Source organism: Populus trichocarpa, chromosome 5, assembly GCF_000002775.5.
Source record: "Populus trichocarpa isolate Nisqually-1 chromosome 5, P.trichocarpa_v4.1, whole genome shotgun sequence".
Classification (NCBI taxonomy): domain Eukaryota; kingdom Viridiplantae; phylum Streptophyta; class Magnoliopsida; order Malpighiales; family Salicaceae; genus Populus; species Populus trichocarpa.
The window spans coordinates 2,945,575-2,970,418 of NC_037289.2; the positions used below are offsets into that span (position 1 = coordinate 2,945,575).

The 24,844-nt window shown below is 35.3% G+C and overlaps 2 protein-coding genes across 7 annotated transcripts; both read left to right on the plus strand.

Moving 5' to 3' along the window:
* The first annotated feature begins 1,741 nt into the window (after nucleotides 1-1,741).
* Nucleotides 1,742-11,836, plus strand: LOC18098903 (phytyl ester synthase 1, chloroplastic). Of its 6 annotated transcripts, none has more exons than XM_024601685.2 (14): nucleotides 1,753-1,941; nucleotides 2,211-3,061; nucleotides 3,282-3,333; nucleotides 3,899-3,954; nucleotides 4,325-4,483; nucleotides 4,582-4,686; nucleotides 5,067-5,173; nucleotides 5,685-5,806; nucleotides 6,575-6,683; nucleotides 7,768-7,901; nucleotides 8,674-9,043; nucleotides 10,432-10,545; nucleotides 10,993-11,078; nucleotides 11,201-11,836. In XM_024601685.2, exons 2-14 carry the CDS (start codon nucleotides 2,605-2,607, stop codon nucleotides 11,502-11,504), a joined length of 2,175 nt encoding a protein of 724 aa, XP_024457453.2. In that variant the 5' UTR covers nucleotides 1,753-1,941; nucleotides 2,211-2,604; the 3' UTR covers nucleotides 11,505-11,836. The 6 variants fall into 6 exon arrangements, with proteins under 6 accessions (XP_024457457.2, XP_052309336.1, XP_024457453.2 ...); XM_024601687.2 differs by having other exon boundaries at nucleotides 2,327-3,061; XM_006382664.3 differs by having other exon boundaries at nucleotides 1,753-3,061.
* A 2,308-nt stretch (nucleotides 11,837-14,144) lies between these two features.
* LOC18098904 (phytyl ester synthase 1, chloroplastic) lies at nucleotides 14,145-24,226 on the plus strand. The gene is made up of 13 exons (XM_024601762.2): nucleotides 14,145-15,126; nucleotides 15,342-15,393; nucleotides 16,020-16,075; nucleotides 16,712-16,870; nucleotides 16,972-17,076; nucleotides 18,028-18,134; nucleotides 18,791-18,912; nucleotides 19,719-19,827; nucleotides 20,313-20,443; nucleotides 21,165-21,534; nucleotides 22,851-22,964; nucleotides 23,584-23,669; nucleotides 23,798-24,226. The coding sequence occupies exons 1-13, from the start codon at nucleotides 14,664-14,666 to the stop codon at nucleotides 24,096-24,098; spliced, it is 2,175 nt and encodes a 724-aa protein (XP_024457530.2). The 5' UTR covers nucleotides 14,145-14,663; the 3' UTR covers nucleotides 24,099-24,226.
* The last annotated feature ends 618 nt before the right edge of the window (nucleotides 24,227-24,844 follow it).

Here is a 24,844-nt window from a genome sequence, read left to right on the forward strand (position 1 = left end):
CTGAGAGATAGATTGTCTCAGAACAAGTATGCTTCAATTCACATGGTATGCTCTGTGCTGCCATATGTAATTGTAATTGATTTTTTTTGCCAGCAGATTATCCCTAATTTTTATTTAAAGTCATTTCCAATTGTATTCATTTTACAATGATTGGAAAATGCAATTGCATGCATGTAATTGTAAAATTCTTTTGAATTCACACACTCAGGCCTCCCTACATGAACAGTTTCTGTGATCTTGTGAAGCCCAGTGCTGTAATGTTGTGTGGTGCTCCCAAATTCCCAAATGTGCTGATTTCTGTCTCAATTCTATGACTGCTTGTTGTGCCTTTTAACTCTGCTATCAATCAATGTATATTAGATATATTCAGAGAGAGAAGGACAATTAATTACTTGAGAAAAAAAAATCATGAATTAGTTGCCCTTTGTTATACTCTATTATATATAGAAATTACATTATATTAAATGTTCAGAAAATAAATCCTCTTGCTTGCCCCTGTCAATTCCCCCCTCCTCGTAGTGGTAGCAGGCTTGGCCATATCCCGTGCCACATCTTTGGAAGCAATATTGGGTATAGTTTTGCATTGCAGTTTAAAAAAAAAATGAACTTTTTTTAGCTTTAAAATTATTATTATTATTATTTATATTTTTAAATAATATTAATATTAAAAAATTATTTTAATATATTTTTAAGTAAAAGGATTTTATCATATAATTTTAAGCACGAAATGTTTTGAACATTAAGAAAAGGGCACGAATGAATGGAACAGATAACACGTTGCCTTGATTTCCTCGTGGCTCACAGCCACTTCTTTTGGGAGTGAAGACATACTTGCTGTTTGTTTTTATATTTTAAAAATATTTTTAAAAGAAATTAATTTTTTTTTATTTTAAATTAATATTTTTTGGTGTTTTTAGATTATTATAATATATTGATGTTAAAAATAATTTTCAAAAAATAAAAAATATATATTATTTTAATATATTTTTAAATAAAAAATATTTTAGACTATCACCATTTCTATAAAGGAATCATCTAATAATTATCAACGGCTTATTGGACTCCACTTCATATATATATATATATATATAGATATATATAGTATTGTTAGAAGACCCCTCGATCGAGCTGTGATTATTGCTCTACGTAAATTTACTCAGTTAAATGCACAATATCTTGATTTTTTTTCTTATTTATACATATTATTAGGTTATTCTAGAGTAATAAAATTAAGAAACGAAAATGGTTTGAGCTATGATTTATTTTTATTTATTTTTAAATAATAGAAAGCTAAAACACTAAAGAGTCAAAGTTTTTTTCCTTCCCCGTTGACCATGAGGTACGGCCTAAACGTAAAGGCTATCCTAAAACCCTCCCTTGTTGAACTAATTTAAAAAAGTCATTGCCTTTTTCAGAGGGTTTTCCACAGCCAACAAATCATATGGAATTAATCCTAAAATATATTAAAATTCTTTAATTGCTATTTATTTTTAATTATTATCTAAGAAACCCAGATATATTCTGTCAAAACTCATTCCTTAACTTATTATTTTTAATATAGTTCTACTTCTTAAAAAAAGAATTAAAGTGAACCTTCCAAACCATGATAAAATCTATTCTGGATAAGGTTGTACAACTACGCTTGAATATTGATTTTAAATTATTTTTTCTTAATGAAATCAACCCTTAATGTTTTTTAAATAGCAGTTGTCATTCCAAATTAGACCCCACTACCTCCAAGTATTTAAAGCTCTTATGGAACTGGCAAATGACAGTTCTGCAATGAAAAAAGCCATAGCCCCACTTCACCAGAACAGCCTTTTCATTTTCTGCTGTGAAACTGCATGGCTGGTGAAACAACATGCTGGGCCCAGCAGGGCCACCAAGTGATTTGTGTTGAAGTGCACAAAAAGACCACTCAGATATCTAAAAGAGCAGCAGGTAAGTCCAAAACTGGTGTTACTTTCTGAAACTGCACAATTTATCTCATAATCGATTATTGGTTTTTTATTTTATTTTTAATAATGAATAAATTATTACTAGTTATATTTTTTATTGATTCATGGTTGGCCTTTCTATGTCATGTGTTATAAGAACTGCCGGAGCACACGTAGATATTCTAGAATCCATACAAGTGACATTTTGCTTTCTGGGTTTGCTCCAAGTTTTCATTTTGGCTCATTTTCTGTTTTTGTTTTTTGGGTGGAAAGCTTATAGAGGGTGGCGGTGTCTCTCTGGAATTTGGAGTGGTTTTGGGGTTTTCTTTAAAGCTTGGTTTATTAGATTTTTAGCTATCTTCAAGCACAGGGTTTTCTTACTGTGTCAGGTGTTTGAAAGAAGTCTCAAGTTGGTCAATTAGCTTAGTACCTGAGGAAAGTCCCAAGTTTTTCAACCGGTGAATCATATAACGAATTCTGAATTATCTGTAACAGTGCTCTAGGTTAACACTCCAAGAGAGTGCTGTTAATTCGCGTCTCCTTCTGGGATCAAGTACGTAGAAATAGGTCCTGGGATTTTCTAATAGGTGCTTGAAAATAGAATCAGCTTTATTTTGTTCTTTGGGAAGCTTTGAAAGGTCTGAATGTGCCATTGCTTATACAAGCCATGGCATCAGTTGTTACTTCCCGGGTATTGTCTTATTTTTTGACAAATTCAGAGCTTAAGCCTAGGTCTCGAGTAAGAGTTCAAAGCGTAAGTGGTAGTGACTCAAAAGGATTGCCATCCGATTCTGTTCAAATGAATGGAGCTTCTTTGACTGGAGAGGAAGAGAAAAATGGGGTGTTGATTGATCGAGGCATCAGGGAGAAAGAGAAGACTGGGGGTCGGGCTGATGCATGGAATGCGAGTTTAAAGTGTGGAGTTGAGAAAAAGTGCGTTAAAGATGTTATTTCAAGTCACTTAGATGTCCTGTGGGATGATGGTTATGGGACTAAGACGGTGAAGGATTATTTTGAAGAAGCCAAGGAGATGATTAGGCCTGACGGGGGGCCTCCCCGGTGGTTTTGCCCTGTTGAGTGCGGGCAACCGTTAAAAGATTCTCCAGTTCTTCTGTTTTGCCCTGGTAATTGTGATAAACTCTTAAGTTGAAATTTAACTTCGATGCAAGGTCTCCAAAGCATTATAGATGGACTGGATTTCTATTTTATAAGTATCTGGTTTCCAACGAGTTGTTTTGCTCTTCAATATTTTACTTGATATTTTTGGAATTCCACATTAGCTGTGTGAGTTTTTAGATTTTTAATATAAACAATGCTATTTGTTTTTGGTATTTGTGCATGCAGGGCTTGATGGTGTTGGCTCTGCACTGGCTCTGCATCATAAAGCTCTTGGGAAGTAAGCTCTGCTATTTCTACCTTCATGACGATCATGATGACTATTATTGTTGTTTCTGTTTCAAATCCCACAGTGCGAGAACCTCAAATTGGTGCTCACCATGCTGGAAGGTTTTGGTTCTGCTCTGAGATGATAGTTCTCAAAACATACTTTATCTGTAGTGAAATATTTTCCATCTGAAAATTCTCATCAACAGGGTGTACCTTCTGAACTCTTGTCCTCTTGTTTGAAACTGCTTGAACTGTTTCAAATTTATTGCATTAAGCTTTATGGCAATCATGAGTGTATGCTTTTATGCACTATGTAATTTGGATATGTATCAGAAAATGAGCTACCTATGTTTCAAGTCAAGGGCATTCCTCTTGTTTTGCTCCTTTCTTGTTATTTGCGAGTTGTGTTTTTCCTTGTGTGATTTCTGGTCATCTTGTCAATGAGAACCTGGTAACGTAGCAGCAAAAGTGGTCAAGTATTTAGTTCTTTTAATTGTTTTAGTCAATGATCATAACTGATTATTGACGTTCATCTAAATAAGTGGTTTATACCTTGGAGTTCTGTCAAACTGCAGGGTTTTTGAAGTTCGATGCCTTCATATTCCAGTGCGTGATCGAACACCATTTGAAGGTTTCAGCCTACCAGAGCCTCTAAATTCATCAGATTACTTGATTGAGTTTTGGCAGTTAAATTAAGACCTTGGGCAATTTGGCTGGCCTTTTCTTCTATCACATGTTTTGATAGTTTAACAATGAAGTCATTACCATTTTCTTTGTTTCTTTATAGCTTGCATGTCAAAAATCATAACTTGCGAATAGATTTCCTGGAAATCTCATTTGTGATGGTCAGATCTTCTAATTCTTCAAAAATTGCACTTTTGCTTGCATGTGCTGTCCTCACCCTTGTACCTTTCATGTTAGGTTTTGGTTTCTGGGTATACTCTTCTACTGATGAAACTTCATTATCTATCCATGCTTTAACGGGATTCATTTGCATGAAGGGCTGGTGACAATTGTTGAAAAGACTGTTAGGCTCGAGCATGCCTCATCTCCAAGTAAGCCAATTTATCTATTGGGGGATTCCTTTGGGGGATGTCTTGTTCTTGCCATTGCTGCTCGTAATCCTGAAATCGACCTTGTAGTGATATTGGCCAATCCAGGTCAGTTTCCAGATATGCAGTAATTTCGCCACCCATTTTCTTGAAGACTTTGGTTGATATTCCTTGCTGTAGTCTAACTAATTAGCCTTTTATTTTAGCTACATCATTTGACAGGTCACAGCTTCAACCCCTGTTCCCTCTTTCAGAGGCCTGGCCTGATGGATTATACAATGCAATGCCCTATCTTCTTAGCTTTATTATGGGTATATATGATCTGTTGCTCTCTTATTTCATTTATTATTTTGTTACTGGATTAAATTTAGCTGTTTCTACTTAAATATATCTCAGAGCCTGTCACTGTATTAAACAACATGCTGCCAGGATTAAAATAAAATAAAATTATCATTAGTTTGCTTTAGTTCTTTAACTCTGAAAAGTTGCATGGATCTCTTTCCTGTTTCTTCAGAAAACATGACCACTCTGTTTTCAAATGTCTCACTATGATTTTTTTTTCCCTGGAAGTTGGAACTTTCTTGAATAACATTTTGATATCTTGTTGAGATGTAATTGTCATCATTTGGTGGAATTTGTTTTGTGATTTCAAATTGCTTCACTGATGTTATTTTCTCTTTCTTTACAATAGGTGATCCGGTGAAGATGGCAAGGGTCAATATTGATCATAGACTACCTCGCAGATTACAAATTGAACAATTATTTCAGAATCTAATTGCTTTGCTACCTTGTCTTTCTGTAAGAAGTGAAGATAGCACTGCCTAGCCCTTTGTACATTTTATTTTATTGAATTTAGGAGCCAATATACATACGCGATAAGATTTTATATCTGTTATAATCTGTTATTTTGATGTAATATACTGAAGATCTTAAGCACACATTGAAAGATATAATATTGTCATAAAAATGTTCTAATAGGAAAAATTAGGATAGGTTGTGCATAGTCACCTGCTGCATGCCTGTATCTAATCCACTGGGTTGTGGTAAATCCCCTACTATCTATTTGCCAATTTCTCTTCTGCTTTGAACTTGATTAAGATTCTATTGCTAGCACAATATGCTCCAATACAGTTCTAGCAATGACAAACTAGATCTTCTCAACGTAACTGCCTTCTCACTTCCGCCAATGGTGCCATGCAGTTATATTAGATCAATTGTTCATGTGCATTCAGCTTGTTGTCCTGCCATTCTCTTTTTCCTTATTTTTTTTTACGAGGCTGTAAACTGATGTAAACATGTTCACCTTCAGGATTTGGCTGATATAGTTCCAAAAGACACTCTTATTTGGAAGTTGAAACTGCTCAAATCAGCAGCTTCTTATACTAATTCCCGGATTCATGCTGTGAAAGCTGAAGTGTTAGTCCTGTCAAGGTCTTTCTTCTCCCTGGTCTTAGTTCCTGTCCCTTTGCACATCCCCAGACACCATTTTATTGCTTCTCCTTTGCATATGAATCTATGTTTTTAAAAAACTCTTCAGGATTTTTTTCTAGTTTTTTCTATATCTCTTGTTGCTATTCTGTGTTACATGTTTTTTACTATAGAAGTGACGGTAGTGGATGGAAAATTTAACAACTGACTAATGAAAGCCCAGAATCTTAGGACTGATATTTTCGCAATGTTTAGGAATTTAATAAAGTATGCAAAAGTGAGTTTAGCATGCTCCACCAATAATTTCGCACCAGCATTTTTCTCTTTCTCATTGTCATGTGGCTGATGGGCAGTAGTTTTGAGTTGCAAAATCATTTACACAAGGCACCTTCTTACATACCTTGAGAGAAGCTCTCTTTCTGTTGCCTTGATAATCACCGAAGGTTCTTTGCTTCATACTTCCGTTCTTTCTGTTGCTACCATGAAGAGTATAGCTCTCTCTTTTTTTTAATTACAGAATGCACATTTCAGGCTTATCAGCATGGATTGGAGAATTTGTGTTTATCTATGTAATGTAATTGTTTTAGCACAACTTTGCGCTGTGACCTGCAATGAAAGATCCAACTAGCAAGTTAGGTTCACGCATTTATTTATTGTAGAAAAGTGTGTGTTTCTTTAAACCAAATTTTTTCTCATGGTCGATTTTCTTAGAGATGCAGCATGCATGTCAGGTCAAGGAATTTTAAAGTTGATCTTGTATTTGTCTTTCAGTGGTAATGATTACATGCTTCCTAGTGGAGATGAAGCTCAGCGACTGAAAAGTTCATTGAAGAATTGCACAGTTCGTTATTTCAAGGACAACGGGCATACTATTTTGCTGGTACAGGACAATTAGTGGTAGTGTTAATGTTTTTGTCTCAGTTAAGTGGGTGTATGTGTGAGTGGGTATCTTAAATGCCATTGCGATGCTCCTTGACTGTTTGATATCTTTCAAGATTCAACATGTCAAAATTTTAAATCAGTTAAATTTGAACTGACATCTTAATGTTAGTTACTGAGCAACATACATCCTTGTGTCAATTATCCATCATACAGACCAAATTCAGTCACTCTCTTGGCAGGATCACCATCAATGAAAGCCGATTCCCCTGTGCTTGAAATTCCTTAACTTTGTATTTTCAGAAAAGATTTCAAACTTGACAACTGCACAGGAAGGTATCCATCCACCAGATAGTAAATATGCCTTTTTGAATCAGTTTGAGTGTATTCTACAGCCAATTTTTTAACATGTTCAGAATGCAGTTGCTTTTACCTCTTTCCTGCACATGTATTTTCAGTTTTTGACTAATCCTTGCTCCCAATCAGTTGATGTTTCAAATTTCAATCACGTCCCTTCCAAAATAGAGAGATTGGATTATCTCATAGAAATAAGAATGCTGATGATTATCCTCTGACTACCTTTTTATGAAAAAATAAATAAATTCAAAAAGCACCTATTTAACTCCGTTTCCCTCCATTAGCACTTGCCATGGCACTGTTTATTCTTTGTTGACATGGCATGATGGTTGTATGTAGTGTTTGAACGAAATGCTGCTGTTATATTATTACTGGGAAAATTGAGCATATTTAATTGTATATCTTATTTTCAAGGTTGTCTCCATCAATTTAATTGTGACACTTTCCCTTTCTCCCCATTTGATAAGAACTTTGCCGATGCAGAATGAATAGTAATGGCTTTCTCATACTGCGTAATTTTTTTATTATTTAGCTTGTACAGTGAGCAATGTTATACTTTAATGCTGCTCACTTTGTCTTGCTAATGCCTCGTCTATTAGGTAAGTGGTATTTTTCTGTGCTAATATTCTCAACATGAGGCTTTCACTCTTAAATTTCAATGCAATATGGGAAGACAAATTTATAATTTTTGTTTTCTCTTGTTTCTTTCCTTCTTTGTGATGGTACAGGAAGACGGTGTTAATTTGCTTACTGTTATTAAAGGTACTGGCAAATATCGTCGTTCAAGGACGATTAATTTTGTAACAGACTTTGTGCCACCAAGCATGTCAGAATTCAAATACGGAAATGATGAACTAGTTGGGTAATTCCTTGGAGCAATTTGGTACATAGTTTCTTAATTGTTACTTATTAATGAGTACTTCTGAATAACTTGATCTACCATACTTTTCTAAAGTATATGCCTAAATTTAAAATGAGACCATGGAGACTTGATCCTGGTCAAGCTAGAGCCTTTTTCTCTTTATATTTGATCTATCAGTTTTCTACAATGTGCATCAAGCATATTCCTCTTAAGAACTTTCTATTTCTTTATCCTTTCTCATTTTGTTTTCTAAATCTTTGTTCTAGCAACTTCCTCTTCCACAAAAACTGATTGCTTTGAGAAAGTCAATTGGGGTCTCAAGTTGGTCTTGGTTGGTTTCTCACATCTTACAAGCATGTTATGTTTTGTAACTAAGGTAGTGCCTAAAAGATATGGATAGCATTGTTCTCTCTCCCATTCCTTCTTCCTCTTTTCTCTTGAACTCTTCCTGTTAAAAGTTTTCATTTAACATTAAGACATCATAGCCGAAATCTATTGATGTTGAATGAATTCATTTCATTGCTACAGCTAAAACTATGGAACCAAAAGGCAAATCCTCATAAAGTTATTAGAAATCATATTTATGTTAAAGTCAATTGATCATGATATGGTACGAGGATTGGGGTGTTTCCTTTGGGGTATACCCCAGCTTGATGCTCCCAGCCTAGGCTTTGGCTACATGCCAGCCTAAACAGCCACTCTAAGTTGCATCCCAGCACATATATTTGTCTATCTAAGGCTCAATATTAGATCACAATTGCTTTAATTTCAGGTTGTTAAGCTTTGCTACTGGTTCTGCCATGTTCTCAACTTTGGATGACGGGAAGATAGTAAAAGGTCTTCATGGGGTTCCAAATGAAGGTCCTGTCTTATTTGTTGGCAACCATATGTTGATGGGACTTGAAGTTTGTTCCCTTGTCTTAGAGTTCTTGAGAGAGAGAAAAATCATGGTTCGTGGTGTAGCACATCCAGTTGTACTTGGAGAAAGGGAGTGGGTTTCATCTCCTGAATTTTCTTTTACTGATTGGATGAAAGTAATGGGTGCAGTACCTGTCACAGCCAGCAATCTTTTCAAATTGCTGTCAACAAAATCTCATGTGCTTCTTTATCCTGGAGGTGCTCGGGAATCCCTTCATCACAGGGTAAGCTTGTGTTAATTCCAACAAATTTATTACTTATTTTGCGAGCTGAAAATCATATCGTTTTCAAGTGTTGTTTTCCTTATCAAAGTACCTGCTTTGTTTCATTGTTGCAAATGAGATGCTAGCAGGAGATATAGTGTAAAACTTTTGGAAAGTGTTTTTTATTCACTGTTATTCTGCTGCCATGGGTGGTTGACTAATATTGAGCACTTTGTACATGCAGAGTGGCTTTTTTTTTCTTGCCATAATCTTAATGGCTGACGCCTCACCACCATTATTGTTAACCTGCAGGACTACATAGACCACCTTGTTTTTGCCACCAGCAAAAGCACCATATTCTTCTCCCAACTGAAACTTTATTATAACAGTAGCTTCATCTTCATGTTGTATCTATTACCATCACACTCTATGTTTCTTCTAACCTTATTATTATGCCACCACCACCATTTCTTATATATTAAATGGTTTTTTGGTTATTGAGTAACTGAAACAATAAGAAGTGGAATTCAAGTTTCTGTGGTTATTAGTTTATAAACTGTACAAATTGTAAGATTTCAACTTTTGGAACTAGGATTTGTAGCTTCCGTGTTAGAAAATTGTGGAAAATATCATGGTACAGTAGCTGAGATCTTGTAATGTGGCTTCTGTTGTAATCTGACTTTTAGCATCTCTTGGAGAGATTCTTATTGGGCCACTATCTGGCTGCCAACTTTTTTTTTTATGCTTTTTGGGAGGATTTTTTTGAGAATGGGCAGTGGCATGTTCTTTTGCTTTCATACAAGCAGTTGTAGGTGGCATGCGGCATATGCATAGGAAATTTAACACGAGCAAGTTTCAAAATTATAGAAATTCTGTTTCCTGAGATTCCCCTGCAACAGCATATTTTCGTATGAATGAAATTGTTTTAGTGGCAGGCAAGAAGGGTGGTTAAAGGAGTACAAATTAATCCTTATAGTAAAAAACTTTCACTTATGCCATTGAAGCAGGAAGGTTTTATCATGCTCACCAGTCACCCGTAGAAATTGAATTGCACTGGATAGCTGTCCAAGCGCAAATCTTTCCCTTGTCTAATGCTTTTTTTTTTTGTGTGTGTGTGTGTGTGTGTATGCATTCACTTTTCCACTGTTATATCCTTCAAATTCAATTGCATGTTCATGTATATATGCCATTGATACTGCATACAAACTGCTAGGCCATTGGCTCCATCTTTACTAATTAATAAAGAAAAGTTTAGGTAAGATGAAGGCGTTTACCATGAAACAGGAGTCACTATGCTGTGAAGTATTTTACTCTAACCTTTTTCTTGAGATTTATGAATGTGTTATTTCTTGCATTTTATTTGTCTAAAGCTTGGTTCTGTTCAATCATGAAGCTTTTGCAATTTACAGGGTGAAGAATATAGGCTATTTTGGCCTGATCAACAAGAATTTGTGAGAATGGCAGCGAGGTTTGGGGCTACAATTGTACCATTTGGAACTGTAGGAGAAGATGATATAGCAGAGGTAAGACTGTCCTTTTCTGCCACATCTCTCATATATTTTTGTTGTGGATCCTCAGTTTGTTCATACATTCTTTGTTTTTTTTCTGTGTTATATCCACAATATTTGTTTACCTAAAGGGCTTCAGAAAAAATAGAAAAAACTGTCCATGGCTTGATGTAGCTATGTGTTGTATGTGCTCAAAGCAGATTTATGGATGAACCAGACATTCTCTGGCAGAAATTTGAAAAACAAATCTGTGGATTTATCATTTTCTGGGTTACTTAATATGCAAATTATGCGCTGTACAAGTCCCATAATCCGGTTGAGATGTGCATTTCTGCACTTCTCACTTTCTTTTTTGCTTCTCTCCTTTTATGAACTTTCCCTCTCTTCCTTTTATGAACCGAAGATTGCAATCAAATTTACCTCTTATTTTATTTTCAAGTTCTTTTGCTTTGGATTTTGCAGCTGGTACTTGATTACAACGATTTAATGAAAATCCCAGTGCTTAATGACTACATCAGAAACGCTACTAGTAGCTCTATAAGAATAAGGTGATTGCTCTCCCTGCAATGCTATTAACTCATAGAATGGTTGTAGAGATCATTGCTAACATAAAATACGAGAGCTACTTTTTGATACATTTATGTTGAGAGAACTTCATGCATGCTTACAGGGATAAGAGTAAAGGGGAGGTTGCCAACCAAGAACTACATCTCCCAGGTCTCCTGCCAAAGCTACCGGGCCGATTTTATTTTCTGTTCGGAAAGCCTATAGCTACCAAGGGCCGAAAGGAAGAGATACTTGAAGACAGAGAAAATGCTAAACAATTATACCTGCACATAAAATCTGAAGTTGAAGGTTGCATTGCTTATCTGCTGAAGAAACGAGAGGAGGATCCTTATAGGAATATTGTTGACAGAACAGTGTATCATGCTTTACATTCTCCTTTGCATGAAGTTCCAGCGTTTGACCCTTAAAAAATGGCCAGTCTCGCAGCAGCCTTCCCTCGATCTGAACCGAAATGATAATAAACTTGTTTTTTTTTCCTTTGATTACAAAGGAGACGAGCTCAGCTCGTTGATGCAAGGAACATCACTACACATTGTCTATATTTCTCCTTCCAGTAGTTGCAGCAGGTAATGGTAGGCTGGGCCGTATCCTGTGCCACTTCTTTGGAAGCGAAAAGGCCAGAAGATTTCGTGAACAAAAATGGAAGGCTAAGAATGTAGCACGTTGCCTTCCTTTTCACTTATCTTCCTTCCGATGGTTGTAACCTTGTAGCCAAAAAGCTTGCCTTCCTTTTCAGTCATCTTCCTTCTGATGGTTGCCACCTTGTAGCCAAACGTACTATCGCTTTCAATAACCATCGTCATGTACTAACTAGTAACTAGTAAGCCTGATTACCTTCTGAAAAATGGCTTTAGTCAATGACTTTAGGCTTTAACGTTACTTTCTTTTTCACTGGCCCTTTATGCCAGGCCGGTCCAAAAAAATTTTGAATATAAAAAATGTTTAAGCTGGAAAAAACTCTGTCGTCATTGTTATTAAATTTAGTCTAGGAAGCTAACTTTAAAATCTTGCAATCTAATTTCTTGGATTTCTTATCTAGTTTTAAATTACATTGTATAAGAGTTGTTTTAATATAATTATGTTGACTTAAAGAGTTTAAAAATAATCCAGATAGTTTGATTTAAAAAAATTTGAAATAATACTTTTTTTTTTTAATATTGAGATGGTAATATTAGATCGATCCGGTTTTAACCTGCTAAACTCATGACTGGTCATGGGTTCATTTGGATTTAATAATTATGTATTTTTTTAATTATTTTTTTTCTTTGACGTGATCCATTTGATTTGGCGGGTCCAAAAGTTGCTTGGATAATACGTAAAAACATAGATTGAAATTAAAATTCCTTACAAGATATCTTTTTTTTTTAATATTGAAATGAAGACTTATTAGATTGACTTGAGCTTTGTGGCTTAATTTATAAAATCTGTCAAATCCATGACCCGAGTTATAAACTCTATTGGATTTAATAATTCTGTTTTTGTAAGTTATTTTTTTACTTAATTAAATGATAACAGAAATAGGCACTCATAAAATCGAGCACCAACCATATAACATGACATTTATTTGAAATTGCGATAAACTTATAGAAAGCAAATAGAAATAAATTATAAATACCAATTTAAAATCAACCACTTTGTTGAATGATAAAATTAAAAAAATCAATAAAAATAAATTGAAGGGAAAAAAAAGAAAAAAGTGAGAGGACATACTTGCACTATTCATATGATCAGTTAAAGCATGTGATTTCCCCTTGAATCTTTTAATGTTGTTAGTAATTAAATTTAGCGGGTAGAGTCACTAATCCATTGACTTAGATCTTATTCATATATCTATATCTATGTAAAAATGAATATGAAGATGTTAAAATATTGACTCGATCATATCTAGGTGATTTAGTTAGACTAGTTCAAATCTAGGTAAGATCTATTATGATGAACTTCAAGATTTTTATTTATTTAAAATAATGTTATTTTTATTAAAAAATATATTAAGATAATATTAATTTGATTTTGATTCGGTTAACTCAACCGTGGATAACCCAAGCTCTTACATCAGCTTAGACCCTGAGCTGAATCTGAAAAAGACCTATTAATGTCATAAACACAGTTTTCATTCCCTTTCTAAGTTGGCTTTCCAGTCTTTTTTCTTTTCATTATTCTTTTTCTTTTTCTTCTTCTTCTTTTAATTTTGAACCATACAGTGGATCCACACATTCCTCGTCAAAATTTGATAGTACCCTGGCCCTCGCTGTCATAGAAGACGCGCAATCATTGCATAATTACAGTGTAGTGATTTGTTTTTAACTGAAATGAGTGATTAATCATGAGTATCATCTAACGTAGAATCATTCCTCGGACTTGTGTAATAATTCTGGATTTTTTAAAAAATTTTTTTAACAAATTTGAAAATAGTTGTGTTTAACACGAGAATAACAATTTTAACATAGAAGTTATTAGAAATAGTAACTTTAACAAAAAAAAATCACTTGAAATTATACTTAAATGTGTTTAAAATTATATTTGACTTAAAAACATTTAATTTAATAATATTTTATTGTTTTTAAATGATTTTGATTTGATAGTATTAAAAATAATTTTTTTTAAATTTTTTTTAATATATTTCTAAATAAAATATTTTTAAAAGATATCTAATCCAAACTAATTAATATGCCTATAGAGGGCAGGAACCAAACACTTTACACATCAACTCAGCATTATTAATGGAACAAAACCATAGCCCCACGTTGTAAAAACTATCTATCTTTAACTGGATTTGCTGTCAGCATTGCACGTCAAGACAGTGAGCCAGGCCAGACCATGACCAGAGAATGGTTGTTCTGAAAATGTGAAGGTGGTCTGGTCTGTACAGAAATCAGAAAGGAATACCACTCAAATATCTGCAAGAGCAGGTAACTGTAAAAACCTTGCACCTAAAATCCAAAACATGGATAATTGCTTGCCAATTTGTCATTTATCGTCTTTCGTTTTTACTAATTATATTCCAACTTAACGGCTGGTATTTGTCTGTCATATGAGACAATGAACTGGAAAGCAATGTACATGTTCTACCAGTCATTTTGCTTTCTGGGTCTTTCTTTTTGGTTCACACATGTGGAGTATTCCGTGCGCGTGTGTGTTTAAACATCTAATTACAAATACGGTGTAATTGTTTCTCTATTACTGCCTGGTACTTGAAAAAAGGTTTCATGCTGTTGTTCATTTGAACTAAAAAAGGTCTAATAGTTATGTAAAGGGTGTCCCTTGTTTCAGCTTGAGTGTTAGAGAGCAGTGTTGAGTTTTTTCTGTTACTGGGGCTCTTTTCAAGTGCTGGTAGGACTTGAAAAGTGACCCGAGTTTCAAAATTGCTGAATGGTACTTGATGAGAGTTCCAAGTTGTTAAGGTGGTGAATTTTGAGAGGGAGTTCATAATTTTATGCAATAGTTGTGTTTAATTGAAGCTGGTACTTGAAAAGGGCACCAGAAAGTTGCTTGAATACCTTTAAGCTGTTCTTTGGAATTTGTAGAAGTGTCTTAACTCTTACTGTCTTCCATCGCTTATACAAGCCATGCCGTTAGTCGTTAATTCCCTGGTATTGCCTTATTTTGTGACGAATTCAGAGGCTAAGCTTAGGTCTCGAGTGAGAGTTCAAAGTTTAGGCAGTGGCAGGGAGTCAAAAATATTGTCTTCTGATTCAATTCCGGTGAAAGGAACTTCCATTGAAGAGAAAGAAAAGAATGGGGATTGGGTTGATGGTTTCGTGAGGAAGATTGAGAAGAGTGATGAAGGTCTGATTGATGGAGGGAATGGAAGGTTAAAATATACTAGAGTTGAGAAAAAGAGGGTGAAAGATGTTATTTCAAATGACTTGGAAGTTTTGTGGGATGATGGATACGGGACCAAGACCGTGAGAGATTATCTTGAAGGAGCCAAGGAGATTATTAAGCCTGATGGTGGGCCACCGAGGTGGTTTTGCCCTGTCGAGTGTGGGCAGCCTCTAAAAGATTCTCCGATTCTTCTCTTTTTCCCTGGTAATTGTTGATCATTGTGATAAATTCTAGGTTGAAATTTAACTCTGCTAAAAGGTTTGCAGATGGAGAACACATTAACAGAGGAGTGATTTTCTGGTCTCAAATGAGTTGTGTTCTCTCTTTTGTGTTTGATTTAACATATTGTCGTTTCCTCTTTTGGCTGCATCAACTGAGGAGATTATTAGAATGCTGAAGTTGTTTTCTTGTATATGCAGGGATTGATGGTGTTGGCTTGGGCCTTACTTTGCACCATAAAGCTCTTGGGAAGTAAGTTCTGTTTTTTCTACTTTCATAACAACTACGTCAACTGTCATTTCTTTTTCCTTTTACATTCGGGGCAATCATCTTCTTAAATTATTCATTGAAATGATGACAGAAAATGTTTGCCTAGATGAAATTGGTGGTCACTGCCCTAAAAGTTTTTAGTTCCGGTCTGAACATGGTTTTTTAAACATCCTTTTATTGTTATTGGAATATTTTCCACCGTAAACTCATTTTAAGAGGGCATAGTTTCTGCTTATCCGTCCTCTGCTCAGAGGCTGTATGAACTGCTTTAGATATGTTGCATTCAGCCTTAAAATAAAGCCAATAAGAGAAACGTATGCTCTCGTGCATGTGTGATTCGGATTGACAAAAGACATATCTATATGTGTTTTTCTTCTCTCTGGATGTCCTTGTTTTTATTCTCATTTATGACATGCGTTATTCATGTCTGAACTCGGCTACTGTGCAGATGCTGTCTTTTGATTTTCGATTCCATGTAATTAATAAACACCATCTTTTCAATTCTTTGTTCTACCCGATGCTCAACATGATGCTTGGACTTCATGTTTTGTTCTGTTTGCCACTGCTAAATAAATGACTTAATAACTTAAAGTTCTGTCCAATTTCAGGGTGTTTGAGGTTAGGTGCCTTCACATTCCAGTGTATGATCGAACACCATTCGAAGGTCTTAACCTCTCCGAGCCTCTAAATTCATTAGGCTGTACTTTTTTTAGTTATCTAGAATTTAATCAGAGTTGCTCAGCAAACGTAAATCTCGAGTTATATTGTTCTTTATTATGATTTTCCACGTGAACTAATTGGTGAAACAATTAGCTATACTTGTAAACTGAAGTAATGATTTGTACCTTTTATAAATGCATATACCTATTTTGATGGTTTGCATGTTTTAATTTTTAAAAGCTCACTTCTACGTATTATTTTCTCATTAAGGAATAGTTCCAGAGAATTAGGTTTCAGATAAGATGGTTGACTGGTTAGATTTTGTCTTGAGCCCATCAGTCTTTGGCAGGCTTCTTGTTGTTTATTTTACTGGATTCTCTTCTATTATGGGTTTTAATCGTTTGGCTATCAATTCATTTCCATTTTAGCTTTTATCTGAGATATCTGAAGCAATCATGTGGGAGTACAATACTTGAAAATTTCATTTATAATTGTAAGATCTTATACTCGTTTGTAATTTAGATTTTCAATTGCATGTGTGGTTTTCATCCTCACACCTTTGGAGTTAGGGTTTGTAGTCTCCTTCAATCAATGGAACATTTTCTTATGTATCTGTAATTTGGATTTCTGTTGCATGAAGGTCTGGTGAAATTTGTTGAAAAAATAGTGAGGCTTGAGCATGCATCGTCTCCGAATAAGCCTATTTATCTAGTAGGGGATTCCTTTGGAGGTTGTCTTGCTCTTGCTGTTGCTGCTCGTAATCCTGAAATTGACCTTGTGTTGATACTAGCGAATCCAGGTCAGATTCCTGATACTATAGTAATTTGTTCACCCAAATTCTTGAAGATTTTCTGATGAAGGCTTCCTGTGGTAATCTGACATTTTAGCCTTTCGTTTTAGCCACATCATTTAACAGGTCACAGCTGCAACCCTTCTTCCCTCTTCTGGAAGCTTTGCCTGATGAATTACATAATGCTGTCCCCTATCTTCTTAGCTTTGTTATGGGTATATTAATCCTTTCTTCTTAACGATAATTGTACATTTATTTACTTCGTTACAAAATCAGATGTGGTTGTTACTACTTAAACATGTACTCCATGTGTTTTGTCCCTGGCATGTTAAATTCCCTACTTGAATTTCTTAAATGAAGAGTTGTCATGATTTTCTCAGTTCTACCACTATGAATAATATTGCATGAATCCCTTTGCTGTCTCTTTTTATGAAAGAGATCACATAACGTTGCCTTTTTTATTTGGTTGATAATTGCCAAGTGGCTAAATTTCATTTTCTTCTTCTAAGGGAGGATCAGGACTTAAGAAAACCCTACTGGTTTCTGCTTCCTCTAGATCTCTAGGAAAAGCATGAAAAGGAGCGTTAATACGCATCTTGTTGTATTTTATTGATGTACCTGAACAAGTACTGTTTGATCCTCAGGAAGGTAAACCACAGGGAGGGTGGAGATCTAGCTCTCTTTGCTCAACCTCTTGATTGCAGGGCAGCTGCTGCCTTCCTCTGCAATATGATTTTAGACTATGTTCATGGTAAAGCTTTAGGATTAGTCAAAGTTCTCTAAAAGTGTTGCATCAGAATCCGGAGATAGGTGACATTTTGTCCCATTAAAGATGTGGAATTGTGTCTGCTGAACTGCAAACATTTAATCTCTGTACCCTTCTTCTGAATCATTAAATTTGAGCACTTATGTATGGCCTGACATCCTGATAGTTAGAGAATGAAAGAGGGAATAGCATTTTATGATCATTTTCCATTTCACTTGTTTTCATTGCTTCATTGGCTCCTGAATATTCTCTTTGTATCGATCTGTAAATGCCTCGCCATCAGTGAATTTTTTTTTCTTGGCTGTTGAGATTCTTTTAAGTTTTGATTATCACTGTTAAGTTGCACTTTTACAGTTCCAAATTGCTTTGTTACTGCTAATTTTTCTTTTCATGACACCAGGTGATCCAGTTAAGATGGCAATGGTCAATATCGAATCTAAGCTTCCTCCTGGATTACAAATTGAACAGTTGTCTAACAATCTTACTGCTATGCTACCTAGCCTTTCTGTAAGATGATAAGAAACAAAACTCACTAATTTGATTTTTTGACCTGACTGGCTCAATATGATTGTTGACTAAGAAATAGCCAAGGGGAGATATAGAGGTTTTGAGGACACTTCAATATAATTTATTATTTTTAGTTTTCCAAGAGCATGGTGAAGATCTTAAGCTTTCATGTATACATGTATTGTCAATCATAGAAATGCTATCTGATATACAAAATTTAAGATAGGTTTGCCATGATCTGCTGTGAGGCCATGTCTAATCAATGTATCACAATATGCATTCTGACATTGTTCTAAGATATAATTTGCTGCATGTGCTTTGCTCTTTCACTTTAATCTTTATTATGACTCCATGTACTATCACTCTACCATAAAGGTCTTGTACACAGGATCTAACAACCACAAACTAATTATTCTCAATGTTTCAATGATCCAATGCTGTTACTTAATTGACCCAAGTTGATTTGAACAAATGATGCTTCCTTGCACACATACACACGACTGACAAAGCCAATAGGTTGTGGGTGGGTCTTCTTTTTGATATGGTCAGGAACTTTATTTGGTTGATATGAAATAAATCAGTACTTTTTATGGATTCAGCTTGTTGTCTAACTATTCTGTTTTCCTTGTTCTGTGATGATAACATGTCCATTTCAGGGTTTAGCTGATATCATTCCAAAGGACACTCTTCTGTGGAAATTGAAACTGCTTAAATCAGCTGCTGCCTATGCTAATTCCCGGCTTCATTCTGTAAAAGCTGAAGTGCTAGTGCTCTCTAGGTGTTTACTCTCCCTAAATTTGATCTTTTTGCACGTACCAAAACATTATTTTATTGCTTCTCTTTGGTTATCTGCCTAGTGTTTTTTGTTTGCTAGTCTCTTTTATAACATGATTTTATCACTAATCATGCTCTGCATCTCAAATTACTTTGCTACATTATGCGTTTACGATTTCCATGTAGAAGTGAATATTCTAGATCCTAAACTTAACTGTTCATTAATCAATTATGGCATAGAGCCCGAAGAGTAATCCTATTGCTATTATAAAAGTTAAGCAAAGCAAAAGGGAATCTATCATGCCACATGAATTTCCCACCGATGTGGTTATCTCTCTCTTTCTCTCATTTTAGGTTGCCTATTTGCTGATACAGTACTATTATTAAAATACTCCTTGAAACTGTCTTTCCTAGGCCTCAATGAATCTGACGGCTTCTTCACACCTCTACTGGCTCTATACTTGCATGATTTGGTTGCTATTATGATGAGATGGGTTTTATTTGTTTCCTTCCCAGCCTTTTCTGATTAGAGAATGCACTTTGCAAACTTAAACAGCATGGATTTGACTAAATTAAAGCCATATACGCGATTATAATTGTTGTAGCATACCTGTATGCTGTAACTTGCAATGAATTATCTAATTTTTATGCTAGGATCCTGTATGCAGTTGTAGTAGGAAAGTGCTGCTTCACTGATCTAAATTTTCTTCTCTTGTTGTATTTTCCTTGAAATGTCATAGGCAACAGTTTTGAATCTACAAATTTTAAGGAAAGTTAATGTCTGTTCTATTTTTTTCCTCCCTTTTGTAGTGGCAAAGATCAAATGCTTCCTAGCGGTGATGAATCACAGCGTCTGAAAAGTTCCTTAAAGAATTGTACTGTTCGTCATTTCAAGGAGAATGGGCACACCATTTTATTGGTACGTGAGGAAAAGTGGTTACATTAGTATTTGTGTTTGAATAATGCAGTAGTGTGTATAGATGTTGTACTGCTGCTCCTTGACTCTTATATTGAACGGGGTTTCCAACTGTATTAGCACTTGAACATCTTATTTTCAAGATGGTCTCCGTCCATCATTCATGTATATTCTGGCCATCACTATTTCTCAACTCCTCTTACACCACAATTTAGTGAGACTTTCCCACATCCATAATGAATTGAATGCTTTTCTTATACTGTCTTTATCTCTATTATGTTCACGGGAAACGCCTTTATGCTCTTCTCTGTATCTTGTTAGAATCATATGTTAGGCAAATAATGTTGTTGTATTCATACCCTTTGCATTTGATATTCTTGGCAATGAATGCTTCTGCTCTTTAATTTTATTTACCTTGACAAGATGGGGTAATGATCGGTTTTCTCCTTTTCTTCTTCCTTCTTTCCCCCCTCTCTCTGATGGTACAGGAAGATGGTGTTAATTTGCTTACTATTATTAAAGGTACTAGCAAATACCGTCGCTCAAGGAGGCTTGATTTTGTCTCAAACTATGTGCCACCTAGCATGTCGGAATTCAAACGTGGATTTGAAGAAGTTGGGTAATTCAGCAAATAAACTTGTTGCATGTATTTCTTAATGGAACACTTCTGAAAATGCAACTTGATCCACCTTATTTAGATCACAGATTAGGACTTCAGTTTGTGCTTAAATTTAAAGTGAGACCCTGGTGACTTGATCCTGATCAAGCCTGAGGATCTATCTGCATCCCTCTATAAAATTTTGTCCATTTCTTTCGCCCTTACTCATTTGATATTGTCTACTATTGGTTCTTATAACTTCTGCAAAGATACAATTCCTTTGAGAAAGTTAGTGATTGGAAAGTTGATCTTGGTTGATTTCTCCCATATTAGGAGCAAGTTACATTCTGCTCGAAAGGTTGTTGGTAAAGGATCTAGCGTGTATGACATGTAGTATGGCTGTCCATCCCTTCTCTCAATCTTTCTTGGTAAAAAAGTTGTCATTTGATGTCAATGCATAGTTGCAGAAAGTTGTTAACGTTGAATAACTTTATTTCATTGCTACAAATAAAACAATAAACAAAAAGTAAAACCCTCTTGAAGTTCTTGGCAAGCATATCTGTGTTTAGAGTTATTTGATTAACACATATCGAGAAGATTAGTTCCAAAGGGACCTTGAAGTAAAAACCTTGCTTGATTCTCCCAGTTTTGGCTTAGCAGCATGTTAGTCAAAATTGCTAGTTCCAGGCATTTTACTTTGTCAACCTGAACCTAAGCTTATATATAATCACATGAATTTCAGACTGTTGCAAACTGCCTCTAGTGCTGCTATGTTCTCAACTCTGGACGATGGAAATATTGTAAGAGGTCTTGGTGGGGTTCCAAATGAAGGTCCTGTCTTATTGGTTGGTTACCACATGTTGTTGGGACTTGAACTCTCTTCCCTTGTTGAAGCATTCTTAAGAGAGAAGAACATTATGGTTCGTGGTATGGCGCATCCAATGCTATTTACAGGGGGACTAGAGCTTTCATCTAAAGAATTTTCGATAACTGATTGGATGAAAGTAATGGGAGCGGTACCTGTCACAGCAAGCAATATTTACAAATTGCTGTCAACAAATTCACATGTGCTTCTATATCCTGGAGGCGTACGTGAGGCCTTTCATTACAGGGTATGCCAAGTTCCCTTGTTATTTTCAAGTTTTTCAGTAAGGTTAAAATCATATATTTTGGTAGTCATTTTCCTATTTCTATCATCAAATATCTGCTTTGTTTCATTGTTCCAGATGATAGGTTAGTGCGCAGATGTAGGGTGAAAATTCTGGAAATCATTTTTTTAATATTCACAACGCCCTTGTTACTTTGTATCCATGGTGGTAGACTAGTAGTTTGGCACTTTGTAGATGAAAGTGGTTTGTTTCTCTTGCCATGATCTGCATGCTGACATCTCAGTATCTCACTACCACTGTCACCTCCAGAACCAAAACTGCCAAGACCACCTTAATTTCCTCTAGCAAATATGCCTTCCAATTGTTGTCTTTACCAGAAGTTTTATTATTTCAAGAGTTGCTTCATATGAGGGCAATGTTTTCTTCATTATCACACTGCTGCTAGCATTACCAATCTCATTTCATTCTTTACAAATCATCATGAACTTTCTCCAGCTGTCAAGATTATTTTTTTGAGCAACTAAACTAATAAGAAATAAAATTGAAGTTTATGTGATTATTAGTTCTTAGATTGCAACTAAACTAATAAGAAATAAAATATTGAAACTCTTAGATGTAAGATTTGATCATTCCAATGGCTTCCATGTTATATAGCAACTTGAACCTTTTGTGGTTCGCAACAGAGCACATGCTCCTGATCTTGGCAAAGATGTATCTGTTGCAGTCGAAGTTTCAGCATCTTTTGAAGAGATTTTATTAAGTTACTCTAGGTTGCAGCCGATTGTTATATGGTTTCACTGCTGCTCAGATGGATAGATCAAGTCATTTCTTATCTGTTGTTTTCCATTGATTTATTCAAGCAGTTGCAAGTGGGATGCAGCATATACATGGCAAGCTAGTTAAAACTCTAAAAATATCTGTTGCTGAAATTTCCAGGCAGGAAGATTGTTTTGTAAAGACTAGATTGTGACCCCGCTATAAGTTCTATCCATATATGTTCTGATCGCCAACTCATACTAGATCTAGTTGCATTTTATTGGAAGTGGGAGACCGGCCAGAATGAATTTTACTTTACGTTTTTTGTTTCCGAAGGAACTTTCATCAACTTGCACTATTCTGATAGCACCAGGCAATTAAAGAAAGCTCAATTACAAATCAATTCTTTTGATGTTGGACTTATTTACTTATCCCTCAATTGAACTTTGGACTTGCATTGTTGAAGTTGAAAGGTTTAACTGTGTTTCACCAGCTTGTTGGTGGGCAGTCACGATTGCGGCATCTTTTTTCCAATTTTGATAGTGGATTTATGTGATTTACAGGGTGAAGAATACAAGCTGATTTGGCCTAAACAACAAGAATTTGTAAGAATGGCAGCTAGGTTTGGAGCCACTATTGTACCGTTTGGGGCTGTTGGGGAAGATGATATAGCAGAGGTAAGCATGCGCCATTTTTTGTCCAGAAATTTCGCAGCTTTAAGTTCTAAAACCGATGGTTAAGCATTTACGTGTCATTTGTATTTGAATTGGTATAGCTTCCAATATATGCATTGCATTCTTTTTCCAGCTGTTTTTAAATTTTTTCAGATTATTTCTTATCCTCAATAAAAAAATTTATTTTAAAATTTCCCAGAATGATAAGAAGAAATAGTTGGTTTAACTGTACCTTTATTATGATATCAACACATTCAGGATAATTTGCACTCGACAGGCAGCTTTCACAATATGTCGTCTGAGCCTAAGTATTCACTGATGGCATCAGATATAGTGTCAAACTACTACATTGTATCCAGTAGGTTCTGTATGGGAACAAATCTGGTAGTTTTGCCTTCACGTTATTCTTTAATCATGCAAGTTGTGCTTGCAGAACCAGGAAATCTCAAATCTCAATAATGCTTATCATTCAATGTTTTTGCTCCTCTTTAAAAGAATTCCCTGACTGCCTAACTACTGATTGTGGGCTGCCAGGTCCTATCTAGGAAAAAAAAAAAGCGTGCAATTATACTTATCCTATATTATTGTATTCTTTTTAAAGTTCTCTGTTTGGATGTTGCAGTTGGTTCTTGATTACAATGACTTGATGAAAATTCCAGTGGTTAATGGCTACGTCAGAGATGCTACTCGTAAATCTACAAAAATAAGGTGATTACTATTCAAGCAATGATATTTGCACTTGCTAGCTACATATATAGTTGTAAAAGACATGTTAACATAAGATGACAGCTCCCTTTTTATACATTTGTGTGACAAATTATATGGTGCGTTCACAGAGACGAGAATCAAGGGGAGGTGGCAAACCAAGTATTCTACATCCCAGGTCTTTTGCCAAAGGTGCCTGGCCGTTTTTATTTTCTGTTCGGAAAGCCTATAGAAACGAAGGGAAAGGGGGAGATACTTGAAGACAGAGAAAACGCAAACCAGCTATACCTGCACATAAAATCTGAAGTCGAAAGTTGTCTTGCTTATCTGTTGAAGAAACGAGAGGATGATCCTTATAGAAGTATTATTGACAGAACAGTGTATCGTGCATTACGTTCTCCTTCAAATGAAGTCCCAGCATTTGACCCTTAAAAATTGATTACAGCAAGCATTTCTGGGTCTTGGAGACTTCCACAAATTAATTGAAAAGTTATGTATACTTTCCTAAGCATCTATAAACAATCTTCCAATCAATATATGCTATCTATTTTCTTTATTTATCTCTATATGCTATCTATTTGTCATGCTGTGTTCATTGTATTCAACAAATGCTAGAAAGCAAGGTAAGGCAAGTTTCTTACAAGAATTCTTCAAGCTCTAAAATCATGAAATTTGAAGGGGATTGCATGATCAATATGAACCAAGGTGTTATCAAGGGTGGGAGATGATTTACAAGGTATGATTGATGTCATTTCTCTGCTCAATGGCTTCCCCAGGTCCAGTGTTTGGTTCATGAATTTGTTCTGTTTCCTTTAGAATGTTGATTTGTTATGAGTTTGAATAATTCTTTTATCATCAGCGTGGCTTGGTAATGCTGAACTGCAGATATTTTTGTTCCAGGTGATGAGCTAGATCACTGAGGTGGGGGAAGCAACACTAACAGCAGAACTAAACCTTCCTTTCGGCATCTTTTTCACATAATTAACAAGGTATAAACTTTTTAATCTTCTTGTTCATGTGGAATAGCAATGGATGAAATTTTCAGCTTTGGTAAACCTGCTGGCCATTTTTAACACTTCTTTGCTCTGTTGAAAGAGCTATCGAACTCACACATGTAAGAAATGCAAATGTTTCCTTTCCTTGATCATCAAAGGCTGAAGAGCTATGTACTGCAGTTT

Coding starts and splice junctions, on each gene's coding strand:
- LOC18098904 (XM_024601762.2), top strand. CDS start 14,664: ATGCCGTTAGTCGTTAATTCCCTGGTATTGCCTTATTTTGTGACGAAT. Junction 16,076..16,711: donor TGATCGAACACCATTCGAAG/GTCTTAACCTCT, acceptor TGTTGCATGAAG/GTCTGGTGAAATTTGTTGAA. Junction 22,965..23,583: donor GGGAAGATGATATAGCAGAG/GTAAGCATGCGC, acceptor TGGATGTTGCAG/TTGGTTCTTGATTACAATGA.
- LOC18098903 (XM_006382664.3), top strand. CDS start 2,605: ATGGCATCAGTTGTTACTTCCCGGGTATTGTCTTATTTTTTGACAAAT. Junction 7,902..8,673: donor GGAAATGATGAACTAGTTGG/GTAATTCCTTGG, acceptor CTTTAATTTCAG/GTTGTTAAGCTTTGCTACTG. Junction 9,044..10,431: donor GGGAATCCCTTCATCACAGG/GTAAGCTTGTGT, acceptor TGCAATTTACAG/GGTGAAGAATATAGGCTATT.